The sequence below is a fragment of the Dermacentor variabilis genome, chromosome 6, assembly GCF_050947875.1.
Source record: "Dermacentor variabilis isolate Ectoservices chromosome 6, ASM5094787v1, whole genome shotgun sequence".
NCBI lineage: Eukaryota > Metazoa > Arthropoda > Arachnida > Ixodida > Ixodidae > Dermacentor > Dermacentor variabilis.
In genome coordinates this window covers 4,840,108-4,862,883 of record NC_134573.1, presented here as the reverse complement: position 1 = coordinate 4,862,883, position 22,776 = coordinate 4,840,108, and the positions used below count along the sequence as shown (strand labels likewise).

At 45.1% G+C, this 22,776-nt stretch overlaps 1 protein-coding gene across 6 annotated transcripts in view; it reads left to right on the top strand.

Annotated features, from left to right (window-relative positions):
• Positions 1 to 770: 770 nt before the first annotated feature.
• Positions 771 to 22,776, top strand: part of MAPk-Ak2 (MAP kinase-activated protein kinase 2) — a 397,658-nt gene continuing 375,652 nt past the window's right edge. For 3 of the 6 annotated variants that reach the window (XM_075694688.1, XM_075694686.1, XM_075694689.1), the window contains exon 1: positions 771 to 1,377. In XM_075694688.1, coding sequence (XP_075550803.1) covers positions 1,003 to 1,377 — 375 coding nt within the window. In that variant the 5' untranslated portion in view covers positions 771 to 1,002. The remainder of the gene's footprint in view (positions 1,378 to 22,776) is intronic. The other 3 variants (XM_075694691.1, XM_075694687.1, XM_075694690.1) reach the window with 1 other exon arrangement.

The following is a 22,776-nucleotide window of genomic DNA, read 5'->3' as shown; positions in this document are numbered from 1 at the left end:
CTGTTATCGACGGCGATGCTCTTCTGATGTTCCCCTAGGGGACCTTCTTTATTACTACCTACTCTGACCTCCTGAGCGCCCGCGGGCCCCCTAAAAAAGCAACAGCGCGACCCCCAAGTCGCCAGCCCACTTCTCGTGCTAGCCTGTAATTGAAGTGGATCCCATCTCGTTTAAAACCACCACAACTTCTCACTTCCCTGTTTACTTCGACAACCTCGAAGCCTTTCTCTCGGCTCATTTTCCATATTGCCTCATTGGCAGCCATTACGGCTCTTTGTACGTGACTCTCACGCACAGGCACCTCCGGCACCGTGCAAACCACGATCTGCACCTGAGGGGATAGCTCGCGCAAGTCGTCAACCCCCTTCGCCAAGCGCTGGGCTAGTCCTGGCCCTTTCCTGTTCAGGACGTCATTTAGCCCACCTGCTACTACGACAAGGTTGCGCACGTGGGCATTTTCCGTGAGCTTTTCTTTTGCTCGCTCCATGACAGAACCCAGTGTCTGCCCTGGAAATGTCCCTACCGCCACTCTTTTGTCGCCTTTCACCCTTTCCACAATTGCTTTTGAGCACCCAGCGATGCACCCAGCCTATGCTCTAGTGGCGCCATCTGGCGGCGTCGACGTGAGATGACACACCCGCGGGCTCTCCCTGACTCCACTGCCCCCTTCTAGTTCACTATAGTAGCGGCCACATTGCTCACTACGTAATGATGATGATAATAGTACCAGCTTCATCTCTCGGTCGCATACTTTAGTTTGCAACGCCACCACTACTTTTATTTCCGTTGCACTGTGGAAGGTACAGTTTCCCTTCGCTAATTTGTATAGGTGTTCTGTCGCACAGTTTTCCTTCTCTAAAGTTGGTTCTTTATTCTATAGTGTTATCGCTCCCACGTTCTCTTCTTGCCACAGAACACTGACCGATCACCAGCAGAACTGCTATAACCTGGCCCTCCTGGCTGCAGAACTAGCCTGCTGGATGAGCAGCGTTGTGTAGTTGTATGGAATTTGGTGAGCTGGTTATTTCACCTCTGCACGACACCGTCTGTCACTTCAGCCTCTCACCCGAGCACCGTAGTCGCCGCCTGTGCTTGCACTTGTGTCCCCAGGCGCTCGACGAGCGCAACGCGGCTAATGTCATCGGGCTTCTAAGACGAGTGGTCTTCTACCTACACGTCCTGCTCAGCACCGTGCTAGAGAACGTCGGCACCATGAACGATTTCGCTAAATTGGGCAATGCGCGACCGGCGCTGGAGCCAAAGTCGATGCCGATCACGCAGGATTACTCCATTTCGGACCATGTGCTTGGACTCGGAATCAACGGAAAAGTTGTGGAGTGCTACGACAAGGCCAAGGGTTCCAAGTTCGCCCTCAAAGTGAGTGTCGAGTCTATTTTGGTGATACCCTCGACTCGGCTTCGTATTCACTGCGACGTTATTTTCTAGTCAATGTTGTGTGCGCGCGCGTGTCGGCGTAGTTTGGTCGTCCTGCGTGACTTCTTTATCCATTCCCCGATAACAAGGCCAGGCAGTGCGGTAATAACCTAAGCCGCCGTCTGCTGCGACTGAGCTGCGTTCGTGGCGAACCGTCAAGGCCGCGGTTCGGCTAACAACGCATCTTCGCGGCGCTAGCTGTGTTATTCGACAGCCGCTGTTTTGCGTTGGCAGCAACCAACTCGCAGGTCGCTTCATCACACACACAGTCGAGTGGGAAAGATACAGTGTCTACTGTGGGCTACGTCGTGACTGCACACTCAACAAAATCATAATTAACTGCATCTACTATACGATTGTAATCTGTGTCATTTTAGTCGTGAATACAGTCCCTCACACAAGTGACTCGTTCATACCATGTGAGATTCGTGTTAAATATTTTGCAGGAAGCTGTGGAAGTCTTCACAAAACAAGAAGCTGATATTTCACAGCACACAAGCAATCGGGGCACCTAGAAACAGGAAAAGGTCACAGACTTCATTTAGTGCCCCCGTGTTGCTGTTTGGTTTTCTCCTGCTTGTCATGGTGTTCAGGGAGTCTCCTCGTTCCCGAACTCTGCGCCCTCTTTAAAGAAGTGCAGCCAAGCCGAGACTGATCAGCACTTGTCTGAAGAATGATCTGGGAGCTATGCTTAGCAAAAGGATTACGAATTGGGTGACCTTGAAAGTTTTCATGATGTTCAGCGTGCAGAAAGACGAGACCAGCCCAGGTAACACAAGCTCATCTTAAAGACATCTTTACTCTAGCTTGCTAAGGCCGGAAAGGCCGTAGAAGTCAAGTAGTTAGCCATTACATGCTCCAATATTGTCTTGGGAAGCTGTTGGCAAGTTGTACTGTAGACATTTCCTAATTTAGGCTATTTAAGTATCTCATCGAACTTGGTCTTTTATACTTTTTTACTTACTAGATGCTACTCCACGCTGCTTAATTGGGGCGATTGCATATCCAGCCCGAACTTGAAGTGCTGAAAGAGCGTAGGTTAGGGCGTGTTGGTTCATAACTGAGGTTTTTTAGCGCACGAAAAGGGACGAAGGACAGTGGCAAGACGTGGACACAGCGCTAACTTCCAACAATTGTTTTATTCCACGAAGCAGTACACATATATATAGGGAACAGACACCACCGTACGCATGTGCATATGTACTGATTTTTAGTAAGATGAGACAGCAACGAGACACGTGTAGAATATCGAAGATGAAAAACGACCATGTATAGGCAAAAAAATTTTTTTTTTTTTGTAATTGCAAGATTAAAATGTCATCTCCATCAGGCCACCCTCTGTGTCACGTTTAAAAAATTGAATTCTTTTTTCGAAAGATCAATTGAAGGCGCGCTAACACAAGTGCTCCCTAAACTAGCGATATTCGCCGCTTCAATTATCTCACGTGTTGTTTGCGTCGGGCTTCTTCCTATAACCGTGCACTGTTTATAAATGGGGCTGCATCCATGTTTTCTGCAGTGAAAAGCCAGATGCCCCACTCCTCCAGTTTGCACATTATTTGCGTGTTTACGCAACCTATCATTTACACACCTTCCCGTTTGGCGTATGTATTTTTTGCCGCACGACAGGGGTAGTTCATACACGATATTGTTCTCACAAGGAATGTGACATTCCCTGTGATTTGTCTGGCAACTGGGCTTCTCAGAACCACAGTAGCTAGCCCTGCACAAGTTGGACAGCTTGATTGGCGCTGAAAAGATGACGCTTACATTTGCGTTATTGCCAATCTTCTTCAGTCTGTGCGAGATATCGTGGATGTACGGTATGATTGCTCGTTTCTGCTTAACTCCTGCATTTTACGGTGAAGTACACCGCTCATCCTGTCGTCCGCGCTTTGTGGTCTTAAGGAGACTTTCGGCCCCAGCTGTGATGATATGCTGCGGAAAACCGGCCTGTTTCAGGCGATTCACTTGCGCCAGAAAGCTAGACAGACACTTGTGAGGACATGAGTGGCGAAGCGCATTCATTAAGGTTGACTTTGCGATGCCCCTCTTAACTAACTTTGAGTGGCCCGATGAAAATGGCAGTAGCGGCTTGTTCGCCCTTGGTTCATATGCCCAGCACATCTGGTGTCCTTGAAAAAACATTCTAATATCTAGGAATCGCAAAGTGCTATCCTGTGGCGTTTCATGTGTAACAGTGAGCGGTTGTAAACACTTGTTGAAAAGATATAGCACTTGCATAACATCAAGACAAACCTCCCCGCTAGGATTTGGATCGAGAAGCACAAGGTGGTCGTCCACGTACCTATACTGCACCTTTTTTACATTTGAATTTTCTAATTTGGCATCCAGTATCCTGTTTACACGAGCAAGATAAAGGTCACTTAAAATTGGCGCAATACAGGAACCAATGCAAATTCCTTGTTTTTGAAGATAAACACTTCCATCCCACTTGGAGAACGTCGAGCGCATATACATGGACAATAGTTCAAGAAAACCCTGTGTAGAGATAAGCAGATGGTGTTAACAAACTTCAGTTCATCGTAAGCATCATTAGCCTCTTGAACACATACTAATAACTCATTATGTGGCAGGGAATAATATAGATATTTTACATCTATAGAGAAAGCTTTCAACTTACTGCCTACATGTGTCTTCAGGTAACTTATTACTTCCTCAGAGTTCTTCGTCAGAAAAAGATCATTCACTGGTAGCAATTTCAACTGGCGTTGAAGAAAAAGACCTACGGACTTTTGCCAAGTTTTACCTTCTGACACTATAATACGCAGTGGCCATTCTGGTTTATGGCTTTTGATCGAAAAAAACATTTCGAGGCTCCCAGATTTTTTACTTTCGATTTCGCGTACCAGTTTACTCAGGTTTAATTTCTGACAAAGCTTCTTAGCTTCTGATTTCACTTTTGCAAGTGAGACATCACTCCTGCTATGAAACACGGAATCCAAAGCCTCATCTGCCTTCTGTTTCAACGAATTATGCGGGATGACCACAAAACCACCTTCTTTATCTGCAGGAAGCAGTGCCAGGCTATTTTCACAAAGGAACTGTTTCACACGTTTTAAGGGCACGGCTGGCCTGGATGGCTTAGCTCGCGACACAACATCCACACCTGCCGAGATGCACATTCCTACTTCGTTTCCCTCAGCGCATTTTGAAACATCTCTAACCAAGGTTAACAGTTCAGGAGCAGACAGTTTAGTTTCAACAGCAAATTTTGGTCCCAGTTTCAGGGTGTCTTTCACATACCCAGGCAACTGTATGTTTCCCTCGATGCAGACTGCATTGTTCCGGCTCCCTTGATTCTTTTTCTGTTGATTCTGTTTAGCCCGTAGCTGCCCGAGCAGAGGTCTCCAGAGGGCTTCCACACTGTCGTCAATTGTTGTTGAGTACTCTCGCCACTTCTTCCTTTTTGCTGCAGGTTGATTTTCCTGAAGGAACACTCTTGCATGTAGCAAGTCCCTGTAAAGCCGAGCTTGCCTGAGGCATTCTGGCTATTCTGACGAAGAATTTGCAAGATTCTGAAGTCAGAATGCCTCAGGCAAGCTCGGCTTTACAGGGACTTGCTACATGCAAGAGTGTTCCTTCAGGAAAATCAACCTGCAGCAAAAAGGAAGAAGAGGCGAGAGTACTCAACAACAATTGACGACAGTGTGGAAGCCCTCTGGAGACCTCTGCTCGGGCAGCTACGGGCTAAACAGAATCAACAGAAAAAGAATCAAGGGAGCCGGAACAATGCAGTCTGCATCGAGGGAAACATACAGTTGCCTGGGTATGTGAAAGACACCCTGAAACTGGGACCAAAATTTGCTGTTGAACCTAAACTGTCTGCTCCTGAACTGTTAACCTAGGTTAGAGATGTTTCAAAATGCGCTGAGGGAAACGAAGTAGGAATGTGTATCTCGGCAGGTGTGGATGTTGTGTCGCGAGCTAAGCCATCCATCCAGGCCAGCCGTGCCCTTAAAACGTGTGAAACAGTTCCCTTGTGAAAATAGCCTGGCACCGCTTCCTGCAGATAAAGAAGGTGGTTTTGTGGTCATCCCGCATAATTCGTTGAAACAGAAGGCAGATGAGGCTTTGGATTCCGTGTTTCATAGCAGGAGTGATGTCTCACTTGCAAAAGTGAAATCAGAAGCTAAGAAGCTTTGTCAGAAATTAAACCTGAGTAAACTGGTACGCGAAATCGAAAGTAAAAAATCTGGGAGCCTCGAAATGTTTTTTTCGATCAAAAGCCATAAACCAGAATGGCCACTGCGTATTATAGTGTCAGAAGGTAAAACTTGGCAAAAGTCCGTAGGTCTTTTTCTTCAACGCCAGTTGAAATTGCTACCAGTGAATGATCTTTTTCTGACGAAGAACTCTGAGGAAGTAATAAGTTACCTGAAGACACATGTAGGCAGTAAGTTGAAAGCTTTCTCTATAGATGTAAAATATCTATATTATTCCCTGCCACATAATGAGTTATTAGTATGTGTTCAAGAGTCTAATGATGCTTACGATGAACTGAAGTTTGTTAACACCATCTGCTTATCTCTACACAGGGTTTTCTTGAACTATTGTCCATGTATATGCGCTCGACGTTCTCCAAGTGGGATGGAAGTGTTTATCTTCAAAAACAAGGAATTTGCATTGGTTCCTGTATTGCGCCAATTTTAAGTGACCTTTATCTTGCTCGTGTAAACAGGATACTGGATGCCAAATTAGAAAATTCAAATGTAAAAAAGGTGCAGTATAGGTACGTGGACGACCACCTTGTGCTTCTCGATCCAAATCCTAGCGGGGAGGTTTGTCTTGATGTTATGCAAGTGCTATATCTTTTCAACAAGTGTTTACAACCGCTCACTGTTACACATGAAACGCCACAGGATAGCACTTTGCGATTCCTAGATATTAGAATGTTTTTTCAAGGACACCAGATGTGCTGGGCATATGAACCAAGGGCGAACAAGCCGCTACTGCCATTTTCATCGGGCCACTCAAAGTTAGTTAAGAGGGGCATCGCAAAGTCAACCTTAATGAATGCGCTTCGCCACTCATGTCCTCACAAGTGCCTGTCTAGCTTTCTGGCGCAAGTGAATCGCCTGAAACAGGCCGGTTTTCCGCAGCATATCATCACAGCTGGGGCCGAAAGTCTCCTTAAGACCACAAAGCGCGGACGACAGGATGAGCGGTGTACTTCACCGTAAAATGCGGGAGTTAAGCAGAAATGAGCAATCATACCGTACATCCACGATATCTCGCACAGACTGAAGAAGATTGGCAATAATGTAAATGTAAGCGTCATCTTTTCAGCGCCAATCAAGCTGTCCAACTTGTGCAAGGCTAGCTACTGTGGTTCTGAGAAGCCCAGTTGCCGGACAAATCACAGGGAATGTCACGTTCCTTGTGAGAACAATATCGTGTATGAACTACCCCTGTCGTGCGGCAAAAAATACATAGGCCAAACGGGAAGGTGTGTAAATGATAGGTTGTGTGAACACGCAAATAATGTGCGAACTGGAGGAGTGGGGCATCTGGCTTTTCATTGCAGAAAACATGGATGCAGCCCCATTTATAAACAGTGCACGGTTATAGGAAGAAGCCCGACGCAAACAACACGTGAGATAATTGAAGCGGCGAATATCGCTAGTTTGGGGAGCGCTTGTGTTAGCGCGCGCGCCTTCAATTGATCTTTCGAAAAAAGAATTTGATTTTTTAAACGTGACACAGAGAGTGGCCTGATGGAGATGACATTTTAATCTTGCAATTACAAAAAAAAAAAATTTTTTTTTGGCTATACATGGTCGTTTTTCATCTTCGATATCATCCTACACTTGTCTCGTTGCTGTCTCATCTTACTAAAAATCAGTACATATGCGCATGCGTACGGTGGTGTCTGTTCCCTATATATATGTGTACCGCTTCGTGGAATGAAACAATTGTTGGAAGTTAGCGCTGTGTCTGCGTCTTGCCACTGTCCTTCGTCCCTTTTCGTGCGCTAAAAAACCTCAATTGAAGTGCTGCTGTGAGCCATTACAACTTTGAAACAGCATGCTCATACATTCAACAAAATTTCGCCATGCTTGGAGCACAAGGCTGCAGTGCCACCCACGTTGGCCAGGTGACCGCGCTACAGCAACAAAAATGTCGCATATCAACACGTTTTCGCTTGTACAGGCTCAGCGCTCATGATTTGTGCACACCATAGAAATATCTATGCACTGCATTTGACACCTGCAACGACCTTTTGCCAGAGTAAATGTACATGTGAGGCAATTACACAGATGACGGTGAATACAAGACTGGCTTTTCACTTCCCAACATATCAGGACAAAGTTGTTTGACAACAAAAGTCTGTGTACAGAATAAAATTCCAAGGGCATTGAGACATGTATACAGCAGCAGTTTTGAGTGCTGTTAAATTAACTAAAGAATTTAAAATTTTAGCACTAGCGTGCGAGGACGGACATCAACGTCCCTGTCTGCTGGCACTGAAATGTTATCCAGGTTCGTACACCAACACACAGCAGTTACTTAAAACTTTAGGAGGCAAACAGAAGTTGGATAGGATGCGTAGAAGTGTTTACGAGCGGATATATCCAACTGAACACAAAAATAATCAAAGACTATACAGTTTCACTGACCGGCTTTACAAGCTGCTTTGTCCACAAACATGTATAAGCAGACATAAGGTAGAGATACAAAGTATAAACTAAATATTCATGGTGAGCAGCTACTATCTTGAAGTGAAAATACAAAGTCCTAGTTTAAACATGGGGGAAGGCAGGAGATGGAAATTTAAGACGCGAACAAGGTAAAAGCGGGAGCCAACGTTTTGACAAGTTGACTTGTCTTATTCAAGGCGACATATGCTTTCCTCGGCATAGTATATATAGGTAAGGTTCTTCTAAAAGGGAGAGGGGTAAGTCGGGTGGGCGAGGCAATAACCGACAGTGTGTTAGCGGTGAAGGTGTAGAATTGAAAAAAAAAGGTGTGCTATTCGACATCGGTGGAGATATGTGGGCTAGCAAACGGTATGGTGCTAAGCAGACGAGGACAAAGTGAGACACAAACGGCACCCGTATATGTAGTTTGTGTCTCACTTCCTTGTCTGCTTAGCGCCATACTTTTTGTCCTTAAGTCATAAAAGAATAGTCTGAAATGCATCACCAGTCTATATTTCCAGTGCTTTTAAGAAGGGCAGGAGAAAGGTTGGCCTTTATTTTGAAAAATTACAAATCATTTGACAGAATGCTGTGTTATCAATCACTACTTATCATGTATGTGTAACCTTAGCACAGTGGTAGGCATTGGTGGGTTCGGGACATCTTGAAAAATGTAAAATTGCCAATTCAAATTACTGAAGGCATACATGTTCTAGGGAAGTATAAAAGTGGAAAATGGTAAATTGTTCATCAGCATCGTCATTATCAGCCTATTTTATGTCCAGTGCAGGACGAAGGTGATCTCCAATTAGCCGTCTTGGGCCAACCGATTCCACCAAGTGCCCGTGAATTTCCTAATTTCATCGCTCCACCTAGCCTTGTGCCGTCCTCGACTGCATTTCTCTTCGCTTGGTATCCATTCTGTAACCGTAATGGTCCAATGGTTGTCTAACCTGCGCATTACATGACCTGCCCAGCTCCATTTCTTTCGCTTGATGTCAATTGAAATACTGTCTATATCCGTTCTCTCTCTTTCTGTCTCTTAATGTTATGCCTAGAAATCTTCATTCCATCGCTCTTTCCATGGTCCTTAACTTGTTCTCAAGCTTCTTTGTCAGTCTCCAAGTCTCTGCCCTATATGTCAGCATTGGTAAAATGCACTGATTGTACACCTTCCTTTTCAATGATAATGGCAAGCTTCCAATCAGGAGCTGACAATGTCTACTGTATGCGATCCAACCCATTTTTATTCTTCTATGAATTTCCTTCTCATGATCAGGGCTTCCTGTGATTAATTGACCTAGGTAAACATACTCCTTCACCTACTCTAGAGGCTGACTGGCGATCCTGCCGTAGTAAAGTGCTTGGCTAGTTGTCGGCAATCTTCAGTGTAACGGGTGGCTTCCGACATGAGCGTGTACTGTCAGGCATCTGGTGCGTATGGCAGCAACGTCTTGATAGTGTGCATCAGCTGGCTACCGTACAGAAGGAAGAAGGTGGAAAACCCGGTTGTGACTTACGTAGCAGTGTTATACGCATATGTCACAAATGGAAGAACCAGGTCCCCAGTTTGTTTGATCAGATGCAACATGTGTCGCAAGCATGTAGCCCAGTGTCCAATTAAACAGCTTAGTCAGACCATTCGTCTGAGGGTGGTAGGCAGTGCATGTCCAATGTACAATATTGCACTGCTGGAGAAGTGCTTGAATTACATAGGAGAGAAATACGCGGCCACGGTCACTGAGGAGTTCACGAGGAGGACCGTGTCGAAGCACGAAACGCTTGAGGATGAAAGAGGCGGTGTCCTATGCTGTCGCCGTGGGAAGAGCAGCAGTTTCGGCGTGTCATGTAAGGTGGTCGACAGCAACGATGGCTCATCGGTTTCTCGCCGTGGTCAAAGGCAAAGGTACATAAAGGTTAATTCCAACGCGGTCGAATGGGTGGGCTGGGCATGGAAGGGGCTGTAATGCATCTGCGGCAGTATGTAGTGTTTTTATTCGTCGCTGACACTTGTGGCAGCCGCGAATGAACTTGCAGACAAAGTGAAACATTCCGCGCCAGTAGTACCTTTTCCGTAAGCGTTCATAGGTCCTGAAGGCACCGCCGTGAGCACACTGCGGGTCAGAGTGAAAGGACACGCAGATTGTAGAGCACAGCGTTTGGGGGATAACTAGGAGCCACTTCCTACCATCTGGCGACTAGTTGTGCCGGAACAAGAGGCCATCATGAATGCTGACGTGCGAAGCTTGGCTTCGCAGTGTTCAAATGATCGAAAGGGTGGGTGCCTTGACTAAAACGTCAACAAGTGAAGCGATCCATGGATTGCGGTGCTGTGCAGAGGAGACGGTGGCGACGTCAAGAGCATTTGACAATGGGTGGTCTATAGTGGATGTGGACGCAGTTTCGGTGGATAGTGGTGACTGCGACAGTGCATCAGCATGCTTGCAGATGCTTGCATGCAGATCACTTATCCTTGGAATAGGCTTCTTGCGGGAGTACGGCGCCGTGGTTAACATACGGGACGGCGAGATAACCTTGTCAACTAGTACAGACACGAGCCACGACGAAGAGCGCCAACGTACATCGTTACGTGTCGCCGCCGCTGCCTGCATACCACCACTATCATGCAGTCTTGTCTCCGTCAGTTGCGGAGAACAGTTGACCAAGGACGGTATAGCCGAACAATTAACTGCACTTCTGTTCCATCAGGGTGTTTCCATCGCCCGGGGTATCGTCAGTCTAGTTGGTGGTTGCACGGAGGTGGTACTGACAAATTTCACCAATGAACGCTGGCACATCAGTAAAGGCACCGCTGTGGCATACTTTGACGAAATTGACCACGTTCAACACTGCTTTGCTGTAAAAGAGGAATCGACCACCGATACGATGCCAAATGCACCTGTCGTCGACGTTGACCCAGGTTTAGCGCCGCAACAGAAACAAAGTCTGGGAGAACTGCTTGACAATTTTAAGGACTGTTCCTCTACAACATCCAGAATGCGTCAGACACCACTGACGAAACACCGCATCATTACAGAGGAAACAGTAATACCCATCCGACAGCATCCGTATCATGTGGCTGAGAAAGAGCATGAAGCAATACAGCAGCAAGTTAAGAAAATGCTAGAAGATGATGTCATCCAGCCGTCAAAAAGCCCTTGGGCATCGCCCGTGGTACTCGTTAAGAAGGATGGTAGCCTGCAGTTTTGTATCGATTATCGCAAGCTCAATCGGGTTACAAAAAAGGATGTGTATCCCTTACTACGCATCGACGATTCCCTCGACAGGTTACGGCATGCACCGTACTTCTTATCGATGGACTTAAAAAGTGGATACTGGCAAATAGAGGTTGATGAACGGGATCGCGAAAAGACTGCTTTTGTAACGCCTGATGGGCTCTATGAATTCAAAGTTCTGCCTTTTGGTTTGTGTTCCGCCCCAGCCACGTTCCAAAGACTAATGGATACTGTCCTCGCAGACCTTAAGTGGAAGACTTGCTTAGTCTACCTAGAAGATGTCATTGTTTATTCTGCCACATTTGATGAACACCTCAGATGGCTACGGTCGGTTCTTCAAGCCATACGGTCCGCTGGGCTTACTTTAAAACCTGAAAAGTGCCACTTTGGCTATGAAGAACTACAGTTTTTGGGTCACATTGTAAGCCACACACGTGTCTGACCAGGTCCTGAGAAAATTGCCGCCGTCGCAAAGTTTTCAAGGCCTACAGACAAGAAGGCAATCAGACGCTTCCTGGACCTATGCGCATATTACTGGCGATTTATTGCGGGTTTTGTACGCATCGGGCCTCACCGCTCATCTGCCTAACCAGAGAAGATGTCACGCTTGTGTGGGGCGAAGAGCAGGGGGCGGCATTTAACGAGTTGCAGCACTGTCTACATACTCCGCCTGTATTTGGCCACTGTGATGTGGATGCGCCGACAATGATCCACACCGATACCAGCAATGTGGGTCTAGGCGCCGTCCTTGTTCCACACCGATACCAGCAACGTGGGTCTAGGCGCCGTCCTTGTTCAGCGGCAAGACGGCGCTGAGCGAGTCATCGTTTAAGCGAGTAGAACACTGTCACGTGCCGAGTCAAACTATTCCACCTTCAGATCACTTCAGTATGCGAAGCCATCTTGCAGAAAGAGAAAAGAATAAGTTCCGAAACATCACAAAAAGAAAAGAATAAAGATGAGACAAGCGCACATGGTGTCATACTTGCACAAGTTGTCACACAATCTAAAGAAAGTTTCCAATAGACGTAATATTAATTTGCTTTTCAGTGCCCCGTGTAAGCTGTCCTCGATGTGCAATCATATGAAAACGCGCGAAAGGCTCCTGTGCACCACAAATCATAAATCCCATTTCACTGACTGCAGGCGCAACGTTATCTATCAGATACCGCTGAGTTGTGGGAAAACTTATATAGGTCAAACAGGACAGCGTTTCAATGAAAGAGCTTGTCAGCATAGCAATAACCTAAAGAATGGCCATGGGACTCATTTAGCAGGACATTGTAACAAGTGTCACTGCACTCCCATATTTGAAAAAAACAAAATTCATAGGGAAAGGAAAAGGTAAGAGGGAAAGGGAAATAATAGAGGCTTACTAAATTAGAAAGGAAGGAGATAAATGTGTAAGCGCTCCCTCTCTTGCCTTGTCGGGAAAAGAAATAGCTTTTTTAGATGAAAGATTATGATGTTGCTGATTTGCAGATGTTTTTGCGACTTGTGTATGCATGCCTATGCTGAAAAATGGTATAAAATGGCTGGAGAATTTCAAATAAACTTCCAATTGGCAGTCAGCGCTTGTCTGTGGTATTTGTTTCCTCGTGTCCTTATTTTATTCGCGCTGTTTAACCTCAGTTCTAAATATGAACCAACTAGCCCTCATCAAGATCCTACTAAAGAATGCAGCGTCATCACACATACTGTTGCAGAACACGGGGAGCAAAACAGATGCTGTTGGTGGAATTTCTGTGTCTTCTGTTACAACTAGTTTGTTTGCGGCTTGACGAGCGGGGTTGTAGGACTGGTCACGTAACGGGAAGAGCTCAAGTTCAGATCTGGCACAATTGCACGGTAGAAAGTACTTCACAGTGTTATCACTGGCTTTACTCAACAATAAAATATAACAAAAACAGACGTTTTGCTACCTATGCGGGTGGCATTGTCAGTACGCAAATAGCAACAAATGAGAAAATACATCCTTGTTTTATATATTGTTGAGTAAAGCCAGTGATAACAACGCATTGAAGTATGAGTTCCCCTGACTTTTGGAACATTTTTTCGCAATAGAAAGTCCCAGGCAAGTACGATGTCGTGCGAGCAGGATGAAAGGGCGATAAACTTAATGATGTAGTGCTCTGTAGCTATGATAAGTCGAGCAGTGCAGGGAGCTATAAGCCAAACAGGGTCTCCATTCGCTGTAAATAAGGGTATCATCGCAAGAGGCGTGGTCACTTTTCGAAGCTTGCGGCAAAGTTGGGCATCTATAACAGAAACGGCAGCACCAGTATCGGCAACAGCATCTGTGGGTGCATGGGTGGGTGCATGCATGGGTGGGTGCCTTCTACAAAAACGTCGACAATATTCAACGGCAAAGTTTGAGGACTTGAGCATTTCAACAGCGCAGTTCTTGCCTCATGAACTGTGAGGGCTAGTCTGCGACACATGGGCGACAAGGAGTGGCGACGGGGTGAAGGCGAGTGACGAGATGTATGTTGCGGATAGTCATGTGAAGACGTGCTTGTTTGGGGATCCGGACTTTCATAACGAGAGTGGGGACGACCCATGTAGCTAGTGAACGGGCGTCAGAGAATTCTGGCGCGTGACGATGGCAGTGTCGGGCGATATGACCAGGGCCGTCACATCCAAGACAGATCGGCCGGTCGTCGTGCGTTCGCCAGGGATTTGCAGGGATGGGAGCAGGCTGAGTCAGGGCTGCAGCATACGACACACCATGCGAGGGTGAAGGCTGTTGTAGCTGCTGCCGCTTTACTGCCTCAGTGCAACTAAGCGGCGTGGCGACAGGGTGCTGCTGAATGAGCACTGGCATGGCCTCGGAAATCGGTTCTTGAATAACGTGTCGAAGCAGGGAGCCAGTGGCATTGGTTGCTGCAGTTGCTGCTGGTGTGGGAGCTGCTGACACTGAGCAAATGGCAGGAGAGACAACTGACGGGCCACCTCCTCATGCACAAAGTCTTTCATTTGTGCGAGAAGGTACGACTGGTCAGGCATGATCTCCAGTGCAGCGAGTGGTTGGTTGTACGTCTGTGAGGAACCTCGGGTGAGAGCTCGCTGCCTTCTCAATTCGTCATAGCTGTGGCACGGGGTTACCACTTCAGACACAGTGCCAGGAGACTTCGCAAGAAGCATTTGAAAGACATTGTCGTCGACAACCTTCATAATATGCTGCATTTTGGCACTTTCACTCATTGAGGCATCGACGCGCCTGCAGAGATCGATTATGTCCTCAATATAGGTGGTAAAAGTTTCATTTGGTTCCTGTGCCCATGTGCGCAGCTGTTGTTCGACATGTAGCTTTCGCATGGCAGGGCGACTGAAAATGGCAGATATTGCCTCCTTGAAAGCGGACCAGTTCTCAAGTTCAGATTTGTGGTTCGTATACCACAGCTTCGCCACGCCAGCCAGGTAAAAGTTCGCGGTACTCAGCAGCGTCATCCCACTTGTTGGGTCCACGAACTTGTTCGTAGGATGACAGCCAGTCCTCGATGTTCTGCTCTTCCGTACCCGAAAATACTAGGGGGTTTCGCTGGCGAACCGTGCCGGGGCAGACGGCGGCCAGGAGAGGTGGCGGCGGTTGGGCAGCGTCAGCTTGCATGGTTGAGTGCAACGTACGGGATCGGAGTTTTAGGGTGCCGGTGATGTGCCTACCCCGCACGATCCACCAAATGTAAAGAGTTTTATTGGGCAAGTCCAACAAACAGGCGGTAGCTCGCGACGGTACGCAGGCAGAACAAAATGGTGGTGTTTGAGTGCCAATCTCGAACCTTCTGCTCGTGATGATGGTCGCTGAGCCCGGGATGTCATTCTCTTAATTTCTTCATTATAATATTAATCTTCAACCTCACTCTTGCACTCTCCCTGTTAAGGTCCTCAATCATTTGTTGTAACTTGTCTGCAGTATTGCTGAATAGAACATTGTCATCGGCAAACCAAAATCTGTGTGTTAACTTTACAGCTAGGTGTTGTTGCTACTTGCTTTTCCTTATTCTTTGCATGAATACTGTAAACAAAAAAACCTTTCTGTGATCTTTCTCTGTTTCTATTGTGCGGAAATTTCGCATCCTCAATAAAGCCCGTTTTGGCAGCGTGCGTCGCAAGTTGCTGTGGATAAGTTCTTGCACATTTGTAGTGTTATGGAATGTGTAGTGCCAACATCTATTCACGTATTAGGTTCCCCGTAAAAGTTTTCAAGATCTGTATAAGCTAGCTTCTATGTATTGTGGGCTTATAAAGAGGGCTTATTGTGGGCTTATAACAAATATTAGTGAACATGCACAATTCATAGTCTATGCGGATGATACTAGCCTTTTTTTCAGATCACATGATATTGCGCCCAACTTACAATATGGCAAATAAAACTTTAAACCTATTACAAAAGTGGAGTAATCTAAACTCATTAGCAATTGATGCATATAAAAGTAAGGCTGTATTGTTTACGCCACCACAAAAACAGGTCAACTGCCACACTGTTCTTTACCTCGGCACAGAAAAGATAGAATTAGTTGATAATGTAAAGACGTTAAGTGTAATTTTTAACAAACATTTAATTTGGGATGCACACGTTGAGCGTATTAGTACTTGTCCACATTGGCGAGAGCATGTGGAATAATCTGTTAAGTCACATACTGCCCTCTAAGGTAAAACTGATGTTATATAATAGTCTCTTCCTTTCACATGTTAACTATTGTAATCTAGTGTGGGGTACATCGCAAGCAAACATACAAAGCTTAAAAACATTACAAAAGAAAACTGTCCGACATGCTCGTAATGCACCGTTTGATGCACGTACATTCTAGATATTTCGCGCTCTTAATGTGCTCCCTATTGAATATTTTTGTGATTATAACCTAGTCTTAAAAATTAAAAAATATTTTTGGTGTAACGACAAGGCTTTAATAAACTTGTGCAACTTAGTCAAATAAAGGGAAGCGTTATATGAATTAAGAAAACAGAGCCAGTGGGTGTTACCTTTCACAAGAACTAATTACGGGTTCAGGCAATTGCAGTACCAGGTGCCAAGAATATTAAACGTGAAATATGCTTCCCATACCGAACTAAATGCTATTACGAGAAAGGAACTGAAAGTAAATGTAATGAATAATGGTCAAATTTTATAAATAAGATTTGCAAATTTTTTATCATGTTACAAATCTTCCGCGTTTCGATTATTCCGCATTTCTTTTTATGTTCCACAGAACATTGCCGTTACATTCTGAGTAAAATTGTTGCTAATATTTATAACATGTATTTTTTCAGGTGTTGCTTATTATTTGTGCATGATCTTTCTTCCCCCCCTTTTTCTGGATATATATGTACGTCTACATGTACAGATGCAAATATGTATAGATGCTGGGTTGGTGTAGATATGCATGTGAATATATGTATATAGATGTTACAAATGTTCTGATGTGAATATGAATGTATGTATAATATGAATTCGTTTTGTGCATATGTAAAACATTCTATTCGTGAATATGCTGCAACTGTTCGTCAAAGATAGGGGGCAGGAGCCTCGTCAAGCTGCGATTGTGCAGCTTTTTGTTTCTGTCCTTGCATTTTCTCCTGCTGTAAAAAGGAAAATGCGAAATAAAGTTGAATTGCGGCAGGTGCAGATGTTCGGAATTTGTCTGCGTTATATTTTCTAGTGTTGCCACTCGAAAGTATGTGCAAGGTATGTCGGTAGTGTATTTGCAAAGCCCTTTTTGTAAAGATTTCATGTTGCACGATATAGTGTCAATTCTCCATGGTCCTAACCTCTTGTTTCCCGAATCTCATGCATGCACGCGTTCTTGAATGTGCCTAGGTACACTATATACTTTCACTGAACTTGAACAGCACTTAACACTTGTGTGTAAAAGTAAAAAAGAGAAGTTTTCAGTGCTCAAAAATGTAAAATTGCCAATTTCAAATTTCTGAAGGCACACATGTTCTAGGGAAGTATGAAAGGGAAAAATGTAAATTATTACAGGCAGCATATTGCATTAAAGAAGAAATTGATTGCTGCCTGTCAATCACATTGTCAAGTAAAGAATACCATTATATGTCTGGCTACAAGCATGTACGTAAGGAATAGGCATGGGCTTTATTTTTTAGGTAAAAGCCTTAAGTGGCTTGTTACAATTGATCATACCTAAAAAGCACGGAGTCTATTCGAGTGGTACAAAAAATATCATCATCAGCAATGGCTCATACCACCTTAACGCAGAGGCTACAAGCACTTGGCAAAGTGAAGCGAACAGTGCATACATTCATTGAGATCACCCATACAACACACAAAACAGCATACATGTCAATAAAGAACAAGCTCCACACAAGCTTCTGAACCATCAGTAAACCAGTGCATACGTCCGTCGGAAGTACACTACAGTTGAGGAGGCTCACCAAGCGAGAAACGAGGTGCGACTTGCGATACGGCGGGAGTGAGGCATTCGACTGCGAGTGGTGCTTTTCCCTGCTGAGATGATGCAACGTAAGCTCGAAAAAAAGCGTTGTTCTGAGTCTGACCCCACTATAAGAGCGCGAGAAGGCGCAGCTAAGTGTCGAAAATGAGCCGAAGAAGCCGAACCGCAAAAGCAGCTAGGCTATGATGCGAGATGGCAATGTAGAGGGGAGGCTGAAGCTCGCAGACAACGGCTTGCCACATGTTTACTTCACACTGTGGCTCGTTATGTCTTGCAGGAAGTCTGATGCCTAAGATTATAACTTGATGCATTACCAAGTGTGCAGCAGGCTTTCACCTTCCCGTGTTACAGGAGTGTAACATGCTGCTGAAATTTTTTCTGTCGCCATATGCTTTGCAATTCTTTTGAAGTAAGCTCACTTGAACACTATCTGTTCTATTTCCTTCTTATAGCACTGGGTGTATCAAATATGTGCGACATAAAGGTCAGCTGTCCGACAGCAGACTTTCTCTGAGGTCATCACTGAAGCCTCTGCAAATAACGCCCGAGACTAGAGCTCACTATTTCACCATCCACTGCTGAAACAAACTTTTGCCCGAAACGAGGAACAGCACAGAAACAATGATCAGGATAGAGGCGAAACGACATACACAAGCACTAGTTAGATCTAAGACACCATCAGGTTAATTATTGCAGGTTCCATGGACGGTTACTTACAATAAGGAAAAAAAGGTACGAGACTGGATGACAAGACAAAATGGCTGCAGAAAACCTCATTGAGGACAACACAGTATTCATAATCAGAAATGGTATCACCAATACTAAATGAATTGAGTTATTTTTTGGTTTAATAATGTGCCAAAATTTCTTTGAGTTGCTAGCATAGACGGCAACATAATTTGCAAAATTTTGGCATTCTTTTGTGCAAGAAAGTTAGCTTCTGCATACCTACTGCACCTCGATTTTCCACCAAGCTGGAAAATATGTTTGTTTTTCTATTAGGCAGTCTTATGTGAGCTGTGTACCATGCTGCATTATATAATACAAGACAATTCACAAGGGAATGTGTTTGTCCATAAGCTTGTTAACAATCCTACAAGTCGTACTTAAAAAGCAGCATTGCAAAGTTTAAACATACAAGGGACAAAAAAAGCATCGACGAAGCGCATCTATCAACTGTTTATTAAAACAGAGGGTGGACATTGTGGGCAACAACGCCATACACAAAGAGTACTGCACGAACTGAAGTTTACATGTGCATCTTATGCAACTGTAAGCCAAATTCTTAGTTGTGTGTATGCTCCAGATTTCTTTCGTTTCCCAGGAAAGACAATTGACTTCTGTGAATGCGATCAACGTTGAACTTGCGCATGTGCCATATTTTCCCTAAAGCATACTATACAGGGTGTCTACCAACCGGCAAGACTGGGAAAACCTGGAATTCTGAGAGATATCGAGTAGTCTGGAAAAACGCAGGGAATTAGTGCCTCTATCAGGGAAAATTAGCTGTAATATTATTGAAAGGGTCAAAAGTCGCGGTAATGTTGGCTGGAGTAACACACAGTAATTGTAACGAATCGTATTTGGCGCCCTGTCGTTGGCTGGAGGAGTTGCCAGTGTACAGTCAACGACCGACTTTCCTGATTCCCGATAATTTCGACGGCTTTGCAGCACCACCACGTCATAGAGTCAATGTATCAGATGTGTAAAATTTCGGACGCGAGAACTCTGCGCTGTCCGATTTTCCGGATGTTTTGCCGTGACCGCAGGTCCGAAATGGCATTAACCAAAGCCACCACCGCTGCCATTTCGATTACCTCGCCGCCTCGAACCGGCGCTTTCGCACACAGATCCGCTGGCAGTTGTAGCTGCCACTGCGGCAACACTAGGCCTAGCTGCTTTGACGTTCGCTATTAAGCTTCTTGTCATTTGATGCCGTGTTTCTTCACTTCTCCGCTATCAGCAAGAATTTTGGCTTCGAAGCTCAGAAAGCACGGCGCATTGCATAATGCTGGCTCCCGAAATTTAGTTTTGCCTCAGTACAGTTGTGTAACGCAGTGAAGCATTTGCAAAGTATTGCGGTGAAGCTTAACAAGCGTAGGTAGGAAGGGGCGGGACACAGTATGTATTCCTTAATTTTACACGGCTGCGCTCGGCCTCTCCTATCACAGTAGGAGCACCGATGTGCCTAATAAGTATACTGGCAGGCATGCAGATCTTTATCGGACGTGCCCGTGTTGATTTGAGCCCTTAAGGGCAGTAAAAGGCATGCATTTATCTTTCGGACTGCCTGATTTTTAGCAAGTTTTCGCGGCCCCTGGGGGGTCCGAAAAATTTGACGTTTACTGTAAGCTGACCAAGAGTATGCTTCAAATGGTCCGTGGAGTGAACGCGCGGCGAAAGGAGCACGAGAACAGAAAGGACCGATGCATTGAGGAATGAACGGGGAATGAAGTATGCGAGTGCTTCTTAGAAGGAGCCTGAGCTCAAAAAACACTCTTGGCTGACGCCGAGATGCATCGGCGTCTCTCATACAAACCAAAATAAACTCTTTAAAGCAGTGAAATAACACAGACGTCGTGCGCGGGCTGAGAGTATGTCAGGACAGTTGAGCTTGACTTACAAGCTGTTGAGAGAGACTCTCAATTGTGAAAAAGTTTAGGTTTGGTACCACTGAGCTTCCTATCAGTTGATAGAAATAGCTCATATTCGAAAATATTCACTTCTGTGTGCACCACTTCTTATTTGTATTTGAGAATGTCCGACTCGATGTGCAATTTTTTTCGAAGACATTTTATTTGCTGTGCATTTTACTAACCCCTCTCTTCTATTCTTTTTTTTTAAATAACATAAACGCTACTCCTTTGTATTCAAATTGGATTAAGTCGTTTTTTTATATATATGCTTACTAGAGAGTGACAGCGTCGGGCGATATGGTTTCAGCCCGTCTTGACATAAAACACAGTTCTGCATCACTCAGGGAATTTTGCGAAGGCACTCAAGAAAAACCTGGAAAACTCAGGGAATTTGGAAATGTCAACTTGGTAGACGCCCTGACTATACTCTTCTACAATTGTTCTACTGAGCCTGTCTTGCTACCTGCCAAAACTGTTGTGTCCTTGAAATTCGTGGCCCAATTGAACCTAGAGCGGTGAAGAGCAAGATTCCCTTGTATTTCCACTCTACAAGTGGTGCTCCCAGAGCCTTTTGTTGAGATACCTACCTGTCTGTCCTATGTAAGATGCTTCACAAGACAGAGGAATCCTATATACCACTCCTACCTTGCACTGAGCAAATTTCTTTACATGTTTGACACGGCATTCTGCTACTCGGGGATTTTCTTCAATGTTCTCTATGTTCACTTTTCTACACAAACCTATCGTCTCCCTAGCTGCAAAGACCTGCACATCATGCCAGGAAGCCCCTTTTTTCGATCTATGCGCTACTGTGTGTATTTAAGGCAAAACAGCTACTGGTTGCTGGCGATTTTTCTTCACTTTCCTAGAGGAATTTATCACTTTCAGGCAACTTTCCACTACTGCCACTATAATTGTCATTGGAAATCCACTCCTTCCTAGGTGATCTACTTGCAGCTCCCGGCTCTTACTTGTCATGTGCTGGCACAGTTTTTTGATTGCCTGCATCATGCAAGATTTGGCACTACCTCTCTTGATAAGTTTACCATGGTTGAAATCATATGGCAAGATAGAGTTCCCACTACGTGTCTTGTACATCCAGCTTGTATGTTCTAACCCTGTAGTGATTTCCAAGTCTAAGAAGTGCAGCAGGTTGTAGACTGTGAACTCAAACGTAACAGCAAGGTCACTTTGTGCCGTCTCAAAAATAGAACATGTGGTGTCTTTCACAGCATCTAGTATATATCAACAAGAATGCACACAATATTGTCATCCACGTAATGGAAGAACTTGACTACACCAATAGTGACCAGTTAGAACTGAATGCTACGGTCCCTTTTGCAAGAAACATGTCGTAATGAACTGGCACGATTGATGACCCACTGCTGACACCATCCTTTTGGGTGTACAGTTGGCCATTGAATTCAATAAACGGAAGACTCAAGTACTTTCTTAGCGTAGTAATAAAAGCCCCGGGTACATCCCACTCTTAATCATGAACCGTGTGCTCCCGTATCTGTCTATGCACTCATCAACTTCTCATAGTATCTCTTGCGGCACCTTGGGAAGCTGTTGCACCAATATTCAGCTCCTGAAATTATTTTCTCAGTAGTGCTATTCATGGCACAGTAATCGCCGATCAAATTTCTGTTGTAGCTCTGTCCTTTTCACTTGGCGAGCACAGCGGAAGAGGACAGGGTGAAAAGGGAACCACTGGATGTGGCGCCATTGTGGGGTCACGTGAGCCTTCTGCCCAGCTCGCCGGCTTGGGAGCAGCTGGTTGTGCATATTTTTCCGGCCTTCTGCACTGTTCGGTGAAAAGAAAAACCATGATCATCTTCAGCCTATTTATGCCCACTGCAGGTCGAAGGCGATCTCCAATTACCCCTGTCCTGAGCCAACTGATCCCAACTAGCACCTGCAAATTTCCTAATTTCGTCGCACAATCTAGTCTTCTGCCGTCCTCTGCTGCACTTCCCTTCTCTTGGTACCCATTCTGTCACCCTAATGGTCCAATGGTTACCTAATCTGCACATTACATGACCTGCCCAGTGCCATTTTTTTCTCTTAATGTCTATCGGAATATTGTCTATACCCGTTTGCTCTCTGGTCCAAACAGCTCTCTTTCTCTCTCTTAAAGTTATACCTAGCATTCTTCATTCCATCGCTCCTTGTGCAGTCCTTAACTTTCTGTCAAGTTTTTTTGTCAGTCTCCGAGTCTCTGCGCTATATGTCAGCACCGGTAAAATGCACTGATTGTATACTTTCCTTTTCAATGATAACAGTAAGCTCCCAATCAGCAGCTCACGATGTGTGCCACATACGATCCAACCCATTTTTATTCTTCTGTGAATTTCCTTATCATGGTCAGGGTTCCCTGTGATTAGTCGGC